This window comes from Phyllobates terribilis, unplaced genomic scaffold, assembly GCF_046119375.1.
Source record: "Phyllobates terribilis strain yellow unplaced genomic scaffold, ASM4611937v1 Scaffold_98__1_contigs__length_5973952, whole genome shotgun sequence".
Taxonomy (NCBI): domain Eukaryota; kingdom Metazoa; phylum Chordata; class Amphibia; order Anura; family Dendrobatidae; genus Phyllobates; species Phyllobates terribilis.
The window spans coordinates 509,893-527,295 of record NW_027362858.1 but is presented as its reverse complement, the minus strand read 5'-3'; the positions used below and the strand labels follow the sequence as shown (position 1 = coordinate 527,295).

The 17,403-nt window shown below is 44.5% G+C and overlaps 1 protein-coding gene across 1 annotated transcript in view; it reads right to left on the bottom strand.

Moving 5' to 3' along the window:
- Positions 1–7,602: 7,602 nt before the first annotated feature.
- LOC141198570 (uncharacterized) overlaps positions 7,603–17,403 on the bottom strand; it is a 35,756-nt gene continuing 25,955 nt past the window's right edge. Inside the window, exon 7 of the mRNA XM_073662996.1 lies at positions 7,603–9,418. Within this exon, the coding sequence (XP_073519097.1) occupies positions 7,746–9,418 (1,673 nt within the window). The 3' untranslated portion in view covers positions 7,603–7,745. The remainder of the gene's footprint in view (positions 9,419–17,403) is intronic.

Here is a 17,403-nt window from a genome sequence, read left to right as displayed (position 1 = left end):
AGGCAGGACGAGGAGTCAGGCTAGCAACGGGCCCTGAGGGCTGAAGCCGAGATAAGAAACTGTGCAACAACTTTGCTCGGGCACCTCCATTTTGGAGGTGCCCTATATATGGGAGGACCCTCGGCTATTGGCCGGGGACTCCTTAGGACGGCACGCACGGCCCCTTTAAGAGGGGGGGAGCCCGCGCGCGTGCGCCCTAAGCACAGAGCCCGGGGGACTGCGCGCGCCGACAGCAGGCTGAGAAGGGGAGCGGGGAGCACGGAGAGAGAGGAGGTGAGAGGGACGGCGTCTCTGCCTGGCAGGAGGCAGAGACGCCGATGCTAAAGGACTGCGCGCGCTGACAGCAGGCTGGGAAGGGGAGGGGGGAGCGCGGGGAGAGAGGAGGTGAGAGGGATGGCGTCTCTGCCTGGAAGAAGGCATAGACGCCGATGCTACAGGTGGTACTGAAAGCCATGAGACTCTATGAATTGTCCCAGGCCAAAGGTGTAGATGGAGAAGAGCAGGGGTCTTAGGACTGCACCTTTGGGGACATCGACAGATAGGGGGTGAGATGAGGAGGTGATGTGTGAGTGGGAGACACTGAATGTTCTGACTGTTAAGTATGAGGAGATCCAAGATACAGCCAAGTCTTTGATGCCAACAGATGAGAGAATCTGTAGTAAGAGGGAATGGTCCACTGTGTCGAAGGCAGATGACAGGTCTAGGAGGAGGAGGACAGAGTAGTGTCGCTTGGATTTGGTGGTTAGTTGGTCGTTGATGACTTTAGTCAGAGCAGTCTCAGTAGAATGGTGCAGTCGGAAGCCAGATTGGAGGTGGTCAAAGAGAGAGCAGGAGGAAAGGTGGGAAGACAGTTCAGAATGGATGTGTTGTTCCAGTAGTTTTGAGACGTAAGGGAGAAGTGATAGGGGGCAATAACTAGTCAGAAAGGATGGGTCAAGGGAGGGCTTTTTGAGGATGGGTGTGATCGAGGCATGTTTGAAGCATGAGGGGAAGACACCAGTTGTTAGTGACAGGTTGAAAAGGTGGGTAAGGGTTGGGATGAAGACTGTGTTAAGGTTGGGGATGAGATGGGACTGGATTAGGTCAAGTTCACAGGTGGTGGTGTGTGATTTGGAGAGTAAAGAGGAAAATTATTCTTCCGTACATCACCAAAGCTTGGCACCTTGAGTACTCATACCTCCTGTCCACGACATGTCCAGCTGCAACCTTACATACCTCCCCTCTGCCCAAAGCCGGTGGGCTTGGCACCTTCTGCCACCATACAAAGACCCTTGATAAGGCATCATCATTCCCATGTTTTTTCCCAGGCCTATGCTCCACCTGGAAACTAAAAATAAATAAAAAGGGGAGCGCAAATAGTGCTGTTACCAGATTAAGTCGTGAGAAAACAGAAAAATCTCACCTTTTTGGGTTGTTAAATGCATAACACATGTGGTATGTATAATGGAGGGCTGCAGGCAGCACTGAATCCACAGAGGGATAAACAGCAGAAAGCCAGAAAGAATAGTAATGGTGCCAAATAAATCTGCGCTCCTCCACACATGGATAAGGAATCAAAGGTTCAATTAAAGTCCAAAATAAATAAAGCCTTAAATAAAAGATGGACTTTAATTGAACCTTTGATTCCTTATCCATGTGTGGAGGAGTGCGGATTTAATTGGTACCACTCCTATCCTTTCTGGCTACCTGGAAACTAAAATCTTGTAGGGCTAGAAACCACCTAGTTACTCGGGCATTGTTTCCCTTCTTTTCTCGCATCCACCTTAGTGGGGATGGTCGGACACTAACCTGAACCTTCTACCATTCTTTTTCTACTATGGAGTAGTTCTTCTCACACATGGACAGTTTCCGACTGAGGTACATTATTGGGTGTTCCTCTCCTTTAATATCCTGGGACAAGACTGCTTCCAGTCTGACATCCAATGCGTCCGTCTGGACCACAGACTCTTTGGAGAAGTTTTGCGCCACCAAGACTGGCTGTTTACAGAGGGCCAGTTTTAAATCCTGGAAGGCTGCTTCAGCTTCCAGGCCACTTAGCCATAGCCGGCTTTGTCCCTTTCAGAAGATCCATCAGCGGGGCTGCTATCAGGGTAAAGATATAGACAAACCTTCGATAGTCGCCACAATGCCCTGACCTGCTTCTTCTTGAGGGGTTGTGGCCAGTTCAGAATCGCCTCAACCTTATTTATTTGTGGTTTTATTTCCCCTCTATCAACCATGTAGTCCAGATACTTGGCTTCCTCCATCCCCATAGCACATTTCTTCAGGTTGATGGTAAAGCCCACCTTCCTTAGGGCGTCAAGTATTGCTTGAACTTTGCCAAGATGACTTTCCTAGTCCTGGCTGAATATGACGATGTCAACTAGGAAGGCCACTGCGTACTTATTATGGGGTGCTAAGATCCGGTCCATGGCTCTCTGGAAAGTGGCTGGATCTCCCTGAAACCCAAACGGCATCCTGACATATTGATAACATCCGTCTGGCGTCGAGAAGGCTGTAATCTCCTTGGCCTCTTTGGACCGGGGAATTTGCCAGTATCCTTTGGTGAGGTCCAGGGTGGTGATGTACCGAGTGGGTCCTAGCCTTTCGATAAGCTCATGTACCCTAGGCATTGGGTAGGTGTCGAACTTCGAGACCTTGTTCAGCTTCCTATAGTCATTGCAAGTATCTCATTATTTCTCTGTAGCACCCAGGCCAGCAGAACCTCTGGAGGATCCGTCCCTAAGCCTTATCTGCGCCAGGTGACCACCCAACACATGGGAATGAGCCATGTCAAGTACCCTGCGTCTAAAGGGCCCTGGCACTAGCAACTGCTCTATTACCTCACCCCTTGACTTGGTTACTATGTACAGCAATTCCCCATTCACAGAAAAATGAGGGAACCCACTGTCGGCCCCCCGGCTCCTGAGGCACTCCATTTAACACGGTAACATTTTCGAACGCCAATTTCAAAGTTAAATCCATGAGTTGGGCAATTCCAAATTTTCCCTCGGACACCCCCTGCTCAGGGATATTGGCCTCAGGGGATGCTACCTCATCCTCATCGCCCCACAAACACACACATGGGAAACTCGTCCATTACAGCCTGCGGCGAGGTGTCTTCAGGGATGATCTGGCTGACGTCCGAGCAACCAGGTGTCCCCGCTTTCCCCCACATATCCCAGAATAAAGCAAAGTCCCGTCCGACTATTATCGGGTGCATCAAGTCTTTAACGACCCCCACTTCCTGAGATGAGGTGCCACAGTCCATGTTTACATCCACCCAGGCCACAGGATAGTTTTTAGCGTCCCCATGGATACACCGGACACCTACCACCTTCCCAGAAACCAGCTGATGAAGGAGTTTGGCGTTTATCAGGGTTACCAAACTTCCTGAGTCCAACAGTCCAGACACTTGCACCCCGTTTATGGACAATGAGCATGCCTGAGCGCCCTCGCCATGTTGAGGAACCGCGCTGCAGGCGGGGGTAGGCAAAATAAGAGCAAAGCCGGCCCACGTTGCAGTCCATTTGCTCAGAGTACATGGGACACCGAGTGGCTATATGGCCAGGGGCATGACACCTCCAGCAAAGGATAGAATGGGACTGATTACCCAGCTGCGATTCAGTCCTCTTCTTCTGGGAGCCCTAGAAAGGTGACATAACCACTGCTTAACGACCCAGGGAACCCTTTACCGCCTGGTACCTCTCTACTAGGCCCACCGGGTAGTCTGCATTTTGGAGATCTCTCTGGGCAGCCCAGGACTAAATCAGCTTAGGCAGTGAGTGGATAAACCGATCCATGACCACTCTCTCGACCATCTGGGCTGGGGAACAAGTCTCTGGCTGCAGCCACTTCTGTACCAGGTGCAAAAGATCAAACATTTGTGACCGAGGAGGTTAGTCCCTGTGGAAGTTCCAGAGGTGAACTTGTTGTGCCCTGACTGCGAGGGTAACTCCCAGTCGCGCCAGGCTCTCAGCCTTAAGCTTGCTATACTCCTTCTGTGGTTTCATCGGTCAGATATGGAGCTAGAACCTCCGCCCACTGCTCCGGTAGTAGTCGCTCACGGTCCGCCACCCTCTCATATACGACCAGGAACGCCTCAACGTCATCCCCTTGAGTCATCTTTTGCAACACCCGTCTCACGGTTTTCCTTACCTGGGTCTTGTCGCTTTGGCCTCGAGGTCGTGCGGCTTCTCTGATACGGACGGCCTCCGCCAGGAGCGTCATCAGTTCCTGCTGCTGTCGCTGCTGAATCTGTTGCTGTTGAACCTAAAATTGCTGTATCAACAATTTGTTGGTCTCCTGCTGAGCTTGCCGCTGATGCATATTTGCCTGCACCAGTTGCTTAATCAGCTCTTCCATGCTTGCTGGCTGGCAGCCTTCACCCAGGACATACAGTACAGACCAAAAGTTTGGACACACCTTCTCATTTAAAGATTTTTCTGTATTTTTATGACTATGAGAATTGTACATTTACACTGAAGGCATCAAAACTATGAATTAACACATGTGGAATTATATACTTAACAAAAAAGTGTAAAACAACTGAAAATATGTCTTATATTCTAGGTTCTTCAAAGTAGCCACCTTTTGCTTTGATGACTGCTTTGCACACTCTTGGCATTCTCTTGATGAGCTTCAAGAGGTAGTCACCGGAAATGGTTTTCACTTCACAGGTGTGCCCTGTCAGGTTTAATAAGTGGGATTTCTTGCCTTATAAATGGGGTTGGGACCATCAGTTGTGTTGTGCAGAAGTCTGGTTGATACACAGCTGATAGTCCTACTGAATAGACTGTTAGAATTTGTATTATGGCAAGAAAAAAGCAGCTAAGTAAAGAAAAACGAGTGGCCATCATTACTTTAAGAAATGAAGGTCAGTCAGTCCGAAAAATAGGGAAAACTTTGAAAGTGTCCCCAAGTGCAGTTGCAAAAACCATCAAGCGCTACAAAGAAACTGGCTCACATGAGGACCGCCCCAGGAAAGGAAGACCAAGAGTCACCTCTGCTTCTGAGGATAAGTTTATCCGAGTCACCAGCCTCAGAAATCGCAGGATAACAGCAGCTCAGATTAGAGACCAGGTCAATGCCACACAGAGTTCTAGCAGCAGACACATCTCTTCAACAACTGTTAAGAGGAGACTTTGTGCAGCAGGCCTTCATGGTAAAATAGCTGCTAGGAAACCACTGCTAAGGACAGGCAACAAGCAGAAGAGACTTGTTTGGGCTGAAGAACACAAGAAATGGACATTAGACCAGTGGAAGTCTGATGAGTCCAAATTTGAGATCTTTGGTTCCAACCACTGTGTCTTTGTGCAACGCAGAAAAGGTGAACGGATGGACTCTGCATGCCTGGTTCCCACCATGAAGCATGGAGGAGGAGGTGTGATGGTGTGGGGGTGCTTTGCTGGTGACACTGTTGGGGATTTATTCAAAATTGAAGGCATATTGAACCAGCATGGCTACCATAGCATCTTGCAGCGGCATGCTATTCCATCCGGTTTGCGTTTAGTTGGACCATCATTTATTTGTCAACAGGACAATGACCCCAAACACACCTCCAGGCTGTGGAAGGGCTATTTTACCAAGAAAGAGAGTGATGGGGTGCTACGCCAGATGACCTGGCCTCCACAGTCACATGACCTGAACCCAATCGAGATGGTTTGGGGTGAGCTGGACCGCAGAGTGAAGGCAAAAGGACCAACAAGTGCTAAGCATCTCTGGGAACTCCTTCAAGATTGTTGGAAGACCATTTCCAGTTACTACCTCTTGAAGCTCATCAAGAGAATGCCAAGAGTGTGCAAAGCAGTCATCAAAGCAAAAGGTGGCTACTTTGAAGAACCTAGAATATAAGACATATTTTCAGTTGTTTCCCACTTTTTTTGTTAAGTATATAATTCCACATGTGTTAATTCATAGTTTTGATGCCTTCAATGTGAATGTATAATTTTCATAGTCATGAAAATACAGAAAAATCTTTAAATGAGAAGGTGTGTCCAAACTTTTGGTTTGTACTGTATACAGTTTCCTATAGCAGTCACACTGGCCCCCTTGGGATTCATGCCCACACTTCTAGCACCAATTTGTGAGGGGTCAACTCTGTGGTAGGCGCTGGTTCACACAGGGATGCAGTCCGCAGGTTCAAACAAACTGGTGGTTTATTAAATGTCTATAAACCAGGTAGGAAACAAAAATATCTCAGCCTCTTTCAGGTTCCAAACAGAACAAAACATAAAATAACCAGTCCATACAGCACGCCCTCAATCGTTTAAATGCAGATGCCTTTCTCTGCCTTCAGCAAGATCTGAGCAGCACATGCAAGCCTGCTCACCTTGCACAACACACACAGACAGATTGAGACAGGTGCAGCTGTCTTAAATCAGGCCTTCCAAGACCTAAACTGAAGGTAAGTGAGCAGCTGTTTCCACCTAGCTCTTTCAGCTGCTCGTAAAACCCAGCCCTCTAATCTGAGTACATTAAATACCTTTCAGCACTATGTGTGCTGGAGCCTGCTTTTCCAAGTCCTACATCACCAAGGCTTGGCACCTCTGGGACACATACCTCCCGTCCAAGACCTGTTCGGCTGCAACCTTACAGTATTCATGGAATATCTTAAGCTGTTGCTCAGATTCCATCCAGATGATTAAAATATCGTCAATGTAATGGTAGTAGGCAAGAGGGGACATGAGGACAAGAAGTCACTTTCAAGCTTGGCCATGAAAAGATTTGCATACTGTGGAGCCATTTTACTTCTCATTGCAGTACCAGTCTCCTGTAGATATATGTTGTTATCAAATTCAAATAATTGTGGGTGAGGATGAATTTTGTAAGTTTCACAACAAAGGTGAAACAATCCTCCTTGTCTGTTTGCTTTCCCTCCCAGTACCTTTTCTTTCTACCACTGTTAGGTTTCTGGGAAGTTCTACTTATTCCTTTTATTTTTGGTTCTCATTAGCTTGCCTTCTTTACCCTATATGAATGTGTTTCTCACTAAGGGTTTTTCATATCTTACTTCACACTTTTCTTTCCCTTTATTGACAGTGTGTTGCAGCCTCCTCTCTGGTACAAGAAACTCCTCAAATGCCTATTTAAGGGTTAGGTCCTAGTTTTGTGTTTTTAGTTGTGCAGCTATGGCCTTTGTAGTCTGTACAGAGACCAGTAGGGTGTAGTCGCTGCATTCTCCTCTGTGTGGGTTCTCCCGTGGCTATCAAGATGCACTTTCTAGTTAAAACATTTCCCACATTTTGAACATGAAAAAGGCTTCTCCCCTGTGTGACTTCGCTGATGTTTCTTAAGAGATGATTTAAATGTAATATATTTCCCACACTCTGAACATGAAAAAGTTTCACCACTGTGTGACTTTTCTGATGTGTATTAAGAGTTGATTTCCGTGTAAAATGACGTGAGTCACAACACTGCTGGAACAGCACCAGCACGGGACCTGAGTATGAGTTTTTTTATTTTATCAAGGCCAAACATGAATAAAGGGTTGTCCTAGTAGTGAACAACCCCTTTAAGAAGATCCAGTTTTCGGTTAAAACGTTTTCAACATTCTGAACATGAAAAAGGCTTCTCCTCTGTGTGATTTCTTTGAAGTTTATTAAGACTTGATTTCCAAGTAAAACATTTACCACATTAAGAACAGGAAAAAAGCTTCTCACCTGTGTGACTGCTCAGTCTGGTGCTGAACAAAATTTGATTTTTGTATGAAATATTTCCTACATTCTGAACAATAAGAATATAATTTAAGGAAATAAAAAAGGCTTTTACCCTGTGTGACTTCTCTGGTGACTAATAAGAGATGATTTATCTACAAAACATTTCCCACATTCTGAACATGAAAAAGGCTTCTCCCCTGTGTGACTTATCTGATGTTTCTTAAGAGATGATTTCCGTGTAAAATATTTCCCACATTCTGAACATGAAAAAGGCTTTTCCCCTGTGTGACATCTCTGATGTATAACAAGAGTTGATTTATCTGCAAAACATTTCCCACATTTTGAACATGAAAAAGGCTTCTCCCCTGTGTGACTTCTCTGATGTTTCTTAAGAGATGATTTCCGTGTAAAATATTTCTCACATTCTGAACATGAAAAACGCTTCACCCCTGTGTGACTTTTCTGATGAGTTTTAAGAGTTGATTTCTGTGTAAAATATATCCCACATTCTGAACATGAAAAAGGCTTCTTCCCTGTGTGAGTTCTCTGATGTATATTAAGATGTGATTTCTGTACAAAACTTTTCCCACAATCTGAACATGAAAAAGGCTTCTCCCCTGTGTGGGTTCTCTGGTGCTTCACAAAATCTGATTTCTGGCTAAAACATTTCCCACATTCTGAACATGAAAAAGGCTTCTCCCCTGTGTGGATTCTCTGGTGCTTAACAAAATCTGATTTCTGGTTAAAACATTTCCCACATTCTGAACATGAAAAAGGCTTCTCCCCTGTGTGAGTTCTTTGATGTGTAAAAAGAGTTGATTTATCTAGAAAACATTTTCTACATTCTGAACATGGAAAAGGCATCTTCCCTGTGTGAGTTATCTGATGTCTGATAAGCTTTGATTTCTCTGTAAAACATTTTCCACATTCTGAACATGAAAATGGCTTCTCCCCTGTGTGAGTTCTCTGATGTGTATTAAGAGTTGATTTCTTTGCAAAACATTTCCCACATTCTGAACATGAAAATGGCTTCTCCCCGGTGTGAGTTCTCTGATGTGTGATGAGATGAGTTTTCTCTGTAAAAGATTTCTCACATTCTGAACATGAAAATGGCTTCTCGCTTCTGTGGATTCTCTGGTGGCTATCAAGATTTGTTTTCCATTTAAAACATTTCCCACATTCTGAACATGAAAAAGGCTTCTCCCCTGTGTGGGTTCTCTGGTGGCTATCAAGATGTGCTTTCTGGTTAAAACATTTCCCACATTCTGAACATGAAAAAGGCTTCTCCCCTGTGTGGACTCTCTGGTGATTGAGAAGAGATATATTCTTCACAAAACATTTCCCACATTCTGAACATGAAAATGGCTTCTCCCCTGTGTGAGTTCTCAGGTGTCTAACAAGATCTGATTTCTGGTTAAAACATCTCCCACACTTGGAACAAGAAAATCTATTCTTTGCTGTGTGAATTTTTTGATGTTTAAGAAAAGACTTTTCGACGGGAAAACGATTTCCATATTCTGAATGTGAAAATGGCTTTTTTGCTTTAGAAGCAATTAGTTTTTTAATGCATATTTTGTGACTTTGATTTTCCTTAGTAGTCGGTAATGAATCAGAAGACAGGACCTGTTTCAAAGGATTAGATGACAGATCTTTGCTGTGAAGGGATGATGGTATATCTGGAGTAATGGCATTCACTTCAACTGTATCCTGTGGGATCTCAAAATCATCTGATTTGAAAATTGAAGATGTCAGCTGTCCCTCTGATCTCCTGGTACAGTCATCTGCCAAGAAGAAAGCTAATTATTATTTTTTAATAAAGTATCCTTGAATTTTATATTTTTGAACATTTCTACTTAAACTGTCCATAAAAATGGTAAGTTATGTAAAAAAAATTGAATTATTCACCAAGACGCTGAGAGTTCACAGTCTAATACAAAACCTCATAGCATGAAGCAGTAGACCGTGGTGTTCAACTGATTGTTCATTCTGCCTCCCAAATATGGAATAAAAAGCCACCAAACAATGTTATGCAGGCAAAAATAATACCAATAAAAACTTCTATTCATCCCGCAAAAAACAAGTCCCCACTCAGATCCATCATCTGTCTATGGAAAAACAAAGGTTTCCACATTATTAGTGGCTTAAAGGCTCTTGAAAAGCAACATGGCTTTCATAAACCAATCCAGCAATATCCGCTCTACCAAAGTCAGATCTCCCCCTCGCTTCTGAGCCTTGCAGTGTGCCCAAACCACATTTAGCATCCATGTATTTGGCATTACTATAGTGAGAAGAACCCACTTAATTTATGGTGTGTGTCTCCCGGAGCACAATCTGGGCACTATGTGTTAGGAAATGAAATGGCAAATGTGCAATTTTCACTCTCTAACATCCACTGCGTGCTAATTTCTGTAAAGTGGCTGTGAAGTCAAAATAGTCCCTACTCCTATAGATTAATTCATTAGGGGTTATAATTTTCAAAATTGAGTCACTTTATGGGTATTTTTACTGCTCTGGTTTTCTGCCATTTTGTTATATTAGGGCTTCTGCAAATGGTGGGTCCCATCTCCTCTGGGATCTGCTCCTGCGACGTCTGCTTCTCTCACCAGAAGCCGCCTTATTCATTCTTCAGGCGGCGCTGGTGATGGAGGAGACGTCGGAACCAGAATTTCTGGGTGGCCCAGGCCCTGTCCAGCCACTAAGATTAGGGTGCCTGGGACCAGTAGTACCATCTGCCAGTATGGGTGTGTGTGCTGTCCAGCTGGAGTCATCTGCTCCCTGCTTCAGCCATTTGGAAAGCACCGCACCTTACTAAAGCTGGAAGCATATTGCCGGAAGCTGCCAGATACAGCCTTGTTCTCCTCTGGTTCAGTCCTCTGTGCTCAGCTCCCGGCTTGTGTATTGGTTTCCTGTTGTGACCCCGGACCGTTTACGGACTACTGGTGTCTTCTGATTTTGTATTTTCTCGGCCCTGCTGGTTCTGACCCGGCTACCTGACTATTCTTCTTGCAGTCTCACTCTACAGAACTGCAGGTAAGGCCACAGCCCCACTATCAGTATTTGTTAAGTATTCAGTCAGTATTTTTTCTCAGGAGTGGGAGCCAAAACCAGGTGAGGAACAATCAGAGAAAAGGTATAATAGAAACAAGTCACCAATTCTGCATTTATCACCCACTCCTGGTTTTGGCTCCCACCCCTGAGAAAATACTGACCAAATACTGATAGTGGGGCCGTGGCCTTACACCATGGCCCAAGCCTAGAGGTCTCTGAGTAAGTCCAGATACATGTGTATGTGTTAATCCCTTTACCCCCCCAAAGCCTGTTTTCACCTTCATGACTAGTCCAAATTTTACAATTCTGACAAGTATCACTTTATGAGGTAATAACTGTGGAACTGGCAAATAAAAACTGGAAAATGCCACTGCTCCTTCATACACGGCAAGTTCAGCCGCAGGCAAGCCACCGGTCCTTGCGTGCTCATGCCGCCACCTCCACATCCAAGTAATCAGCACTGACAGCTTCAAGCATCGGACATCAAAACAGTCTCTCGTGGACTGTCAGTCAGGAATGTTAATGGACAGTAATTAACCTCTAACTTGCATACAAGCATCGGACAATAAAACGACGACACAGTGAGTTATTGCGGACCTTCTTACATAGGTTCCGCTGCTCGTCTCTCGTGGACTGTCAGTCAGGAATGTTAATGGACAGTAATTAAAACCTCTAACTTGCATACAAGCATCGGACAATAAAACGCCGACACAGTGAGTTACTGCGGACCTTCTTACATAGGTCCCGCAGCTCGTCTCTCGTGGACTGTCAGTCAGAAATGTTAATGGACGGTAATTAACCTCTAACTTGCATACAAGCATCGGACAATAAAACGCTGACACAGTGAGTTACTGCGGACCTTCTCATATAGGTCCCACTGCTCATCTCTCATGGACTGTCAGTCAGGAATGTTAATGGACGGTAATTAACCTCTAACTTGCATACAAGCATCGGGCCATAAAACGCCGACACAGTGAGTTATTGCGGACCTTCTTACATAGGTTCCGCTGCTCGTCTCTCGTTGACTGTCAGTCAGAAATGTTAATGGACAGTAATTAACTTCTAACTTGCATACAAGCATCAGGCAATAAAACGCCGACACAGTGAGTTATTGCGGACCTTCTTACATAGGTTCTGCTGCTCGTCTCTCGTTGACTGTCAGTCAGAAATGTTAATGGACAGTAATTAACTTCTAACTTGCATACAAGCATCGGGCAATAAAACGCTGACACAGTGAGTTATTGCGGACCTTCTTACATAGGTTCCGCTGCTCGTCTCTCGTTGACTGTCAGTCAGAAATGTTAATGGACGGTAATTAACCTCTAACTTGCATACAAGCATCGGGCCATAAAACGCCGACACAGTGAGTTATTGCGGACCTTCTTACATAGGTTCCGCTGCTCGTCTCTCGTTGACTGTCAGTCAGAAATGTTAATGGACGGTAATTAACTTCTAACTTGCATACAAGCATCGGGCAATAAAACGCTGACACAGTGAGTTATTGCGGACCTTCTTACATAGGTTCCGCTGCTCGTCTCTCGTTGACTGTCAGTCAGAAATGTTAATGGACGGTAATTAACCTCTAACTTGCATACAAGCATCGGGCCATAAAACGCCGACACAGTGAGTTATTGCGGACCTTCTTACATAGGTTCCGCTGCTCGTCTCTCGTTGACTGTCAGTCAGAAATGTTAATGGACGGTAATTAACCTCTAACTTGCATACAAGCATCGGGCCATAAAACGCTGACACAGTGAGTTATTGCGGACCTTCTTACATAGGTTCCGCTGCTCGTCTCTCGTTGACTGTCAGTCAGAAATGTTAATGGACGGTAATTAACCTCTAACTTGCATACAAGCATCGGGCCATAAAACGCCGACACAGTGAGTTATTGCGGACCTTCTTACATAGGTTCTGCTGCTCGTCTCTCGTTGACTGTCAGTCAGAAATGTTAATGGACAGTAATTAACTTCTAACTTGCATACAAGCATCGGGCAATAAAACGCTGACACAGTGAGTTATTGCGGACCTTCTTACATAGGTTCCGCTGCTCGTCTCTCGTTGACTGTCAGTCAGAAATGTTAATGGACGGTAATTAACCTCTAACTTGCATACAAGCATCGGGCCATAAAACGCCGACACAGTGAGTTATTGCGGACCTTCTTACATAGGTTCCGCTGCTCGTCTCTCGTTGACTGTCAGTCAGAAATGTTAATGGACAGTAATTAACTTCTAACTTGCATACAAGCATCGGGCAATAAAACGCCGACACAGTGAGTTATTGCGGACCTTCTTACATAGGTTCCGCTGCTCGTCTCTCGTTGACTGTCAGTCAGAAATGTTAATGAACAGTAATTAACTTCTAAGTTGCATACAAGCATCGGGCAATAAAACGCTGACACAGTGAGTTATTGCGGACCTTCTTACATAGGTCCCGCTGCTCGTCTCTCGTGGACTATCAGTCAGGAATGTTAATGGACGGTAATTAACTTCTAACTTGCATACAAACATCGGGCAATAAAACGCTGACACAGTGAGTTATTGCGGACCTTCTCATATAGGTCCCGCTGCTCGTCTCTCATGGACTGTCAGTCAGGAATGTTAATGGACGGTAATTAACTTCTAACTTGCATACAAGCATCGGGCAATAAAACGCCGACACAGTGAGTTATTGCGGACCTTCTTACATAGGTCCCGCTGCTCGTCTCTCGTGGACTGTCAGTCAGGAATGTTAATGGACGGTAATTAACTTCTAACTTGCATACAAGCATCGTGCAATAAAACGCTGACACAGTGAGTTATTGCGGACCTTCTTACATAGGTCCCGCTGCTCGTCTCTCGTGGACTATCAGTCAGGAATGTTAATGGACGGTAATTAACTTCTAACTTGCATACAAACATCGGGCAATAAAACGCTGACACAGTGAGTTATTGCGGACCTTCTCATATAGGTCCCGCTGCTCGTCTCTCATGGACTGTCAGTCAGGAATGTTAATGGACGGTAATTAACTTCTAACTTGCATACAAGCATCGGGCAATAAAACGCCGACACAGTGAGTTATTGCGGACCTTCTTACATAGGTCCCGCTGCTCGTCTCTCGTGGACTGTCAGTCAGGAATGTTAATGGACGGTAATTAACTTCTAACTTGCATACAAGCATCGTGCAATAAAACGCTGACACAGTGAGTTATTGCGGACCTTCTTACATAGGTCCCGCTGCTCGTCTCTCGTGGACTGTCAGTCAGGAATGTTAATGGACGGTAATTAACTTCTAACTTGCATACAAGCATCGGGCAATAAAACGCCGACACAGTGAGTTATTACGGACCTTCTTACATAGGTCCCGCTGCTCGTCTCTCGTGGACTGTCAGTCAGAAATGTTAATGGACGGTAATTAACTTCTAACTTGCATACAAGCATCGGGCAATAAAACGCCGACCCAGTGAGTTATTACGGACCTTCTTACATAGGTCCCGCTGCTCGTCTCTCGTGGACTGTCAGTCAGGAATGTTAATGGACGGTAATTAACTTCTAACTTGCATACAAGCATCGGGCAATAAAACGCCGACACAGTGAGTTATTACGGACCTTCTTACATAGGTCCCGCTGCTCGTCTCTCGTGGACTGTCAGTCAGAAATGTTAATGGACGGTAATTAACTTCTAACTTGCATACAAGCATCGGGCAATAAAACGCCGACACAGTGAGTTATTACGGACCTTCTTACATAGGTCCCGCTGCTCGTCTCTCGTGGACTGTCAGTCAGAAATGTTAATGGACAGTAATTAACTTCTAACTTGCATACAAGCATCGGGCAATAAAACGCCGACACAGTGAGTTATTGCGGACCTTCTTACATAGGTTCCGCTGCTCGTCTCTCGTGGACTGTCAGTCAGAATTGTTAATGGACAGTAATTAACTTCTAACTTTCATACAAGCATCGGGCAATAAAACGCCGACACAGTGAGTTATTGTGGACCTTCTCATATAGGTCCCGCTGCTCGTCTCTCATGGACTGTCAGTCAGAAATGTTAATGGACAGTAATTAACTTCTAACTTTCATACAAGCATCGGGCAATAAAACGCCGACACAGTGAGTTATTGCGGACCTTCTTACATAGGTTCCGCTGCTCGTCTCTCATGGACTGTCAGTCAGAAATGTTAATGGACAGTAATTAACCTCTAACTTGCATACAAGCATCGGGCAATAAAAAGCTGACACAGTGAGTTATTGCGGACCTTCTTACATAGGTCCTGCTGCTCGTCTCTCCTGGACTGTCATTCAGGAATGTTAATGGACGGTAATTAACTTCTAACTTGCATACAAGCTCTAAACACATGGTGTGTATGGTGTATATGTGTATATAAATTTTAGTTCATTTGTGCGGTCACTGGATTGATTATATATTATATAACACAACCTGTGAGGTATTGTTTTTTGATATACAGATTGCTATTATATGGCTATTAAACTGCATTGATGTAATTTATACAGTCTAGATTGACCAATACGGATCAGACTGCAGGATCCTCCACAACATATACTGTATCTGGATCACTTTTTGTTAGTAAAATATTAGTTGTGGACACTTTAGGTTTGTTTCTAATTGGTCATCATTTATGGTACACTGAAGTGGGTATTTTTTTGGCATTTTCCAGTTTTTGTTTGGCAATTCAAGTATTCATCAATCCAGGGATGTTGGTTGTCACTAGCTGCTGACATACTTGATACAATGACACACTATTTAGCGCGGGTGTCTCTCTTGTTTACCCCTTTTTTCCATTGGTAAATATCTCTGGAACGCTTCAATGGATCCCACTGATTCTGAGATTTTTTTCCGTAACATATTATACTTCATGATAGTGGTAAAATTTCTTCAATATGACTTGCGTTTATTTGTTAAAAAAAAATGAAAATTTGGTGTAAATTTTGAAAATTTAGCAATTTTCAAACTTAATTTTTATGCCCTTAAATCACAGTTGTAAACAAAATTTTCCGTATGTCTACATTACATCAGCACAATTTTTGAATTTTTTTTTGTTAGGAAGTTATAAGGATTAAAAGTTGACCAGCGATTTCTCATTTTTCCAACAAAGTTTACAAAACCATTTTTTTTAGTGACCACATCACATTTGAAGTGACTTTGGGGGTCTATATGACAGAAAATACCTAATAGTGACACCATTCTAAAAACTGCACCCCTCAAGGTGCTCAAAACCACATTCAAGAAGTTTAGTAAACCTTCAGGTGCTTCACAGGAATTAAAGGAATGTGGAAAGAAAAAATGAACATTTACCTTTTTTTCCACAAAAATTAAAATTTAGACCCATTATTTTTATTTTCACAAAGATATCAGGAGAAAATGGACCCCAAAATTTGTTGTGCATTTCCTCCTGAGCACGCCTGTGGAGACACTGGGTCTTCCGTGGGCATAATACTACTCAAACCACACAGGGTGAAGGTTAAACTGTGTGGCAATACTTTATTGAACAGTCCCAGCAAACACACAAGATGGTGCAAAATTACGCAGTCTCACCCTTTCGCTGGCTCACTGGGAATAGAGCAACTGCCACTTTGGGACTTCCAGAGACAACTACCTCAACCAGTGGCCCCCGATTTTGGCGGGCACCCACAGAGAGGAGGTAGCAGCAAGTTTAGGAAGCTGACAGTCCATTGAGGTACGTTGCAAGGAGACCTGAAGATCCCACCCTGGCTTTCTCTAAACATATACATGGATCCAGGTGATCGGATGGTCCCAATCTGGGTTTATCCGGGTGTATCCATGGGTTCCAGGTGACCAGATGGTCCCAACCTGGCTAACCCAAACATATCCATTGGACCAGGTGACCGGAGGGTCACAATCCTGGCCTTCCCCAAATGTCTCCATGGGACCAGGTGATCGGATGGTCCCAACCTGGCGTCTCAGAACATATCCACGGGACCAGGTGACCGGATGGTCACAAACCTGGTTACCTCAAACATCTCCATAGGGTCAGTGATGGTCAATGGAGCAGATCTGTATCCTTACAGCCAGGGCAGTGTTCCCTTAGGCTGGATTCCTGAAGAATATAAATCTGTGTCCCTCTGGATGGAGCCATGCTACCAAGCTGCTGCCCTGAAGTGTCTCTCTGATACTTCCTGCAGTACCATAGAAATCCCTTTTTATTTATACATCTGTGGCTCAGGTCATCATTCACAGGTCAGGGGGGAAGGTGCAGGGCTCATGTCTCATTGTTTGAGCATTTAATCAATTTCCATATCTTATACTTTTCTGCTCTGTAAGTCAACAAGCCACAGGGTCCACACAAAGGTTAATCAACATATTTAGCAAATATTCATTGTTCACAGATCAAGAGAAGTCAACATTCAGACTTATGACAAAAGTCTATGTTTCTTGTGGCACCCGAAGAAAGAAAAACACATTTCTTCAAAAGTCAACACACATACAATAGTGTAGTTCTTCTGGCCTAACAAACATAGTCGTCTTGCTAATTAAGATTAGAAGCTGTCTCCTCACACTGCCCATACCCCATTTGTGGGGGAGAATCACTGTTTGGGCTTGGAAGGGAAGGAGCGCTATTTGACTTTTTGAATGTAAAATTTGTTGGAATAATTAGCGGATGCCATGTTGTGTTTGGAGAGCCCCTAAAGTGCCTAAACAGTGGAAACCCCCTCAAGTGACACCATTCTGGAACCTAGACCCTCAGGGGAATTTAT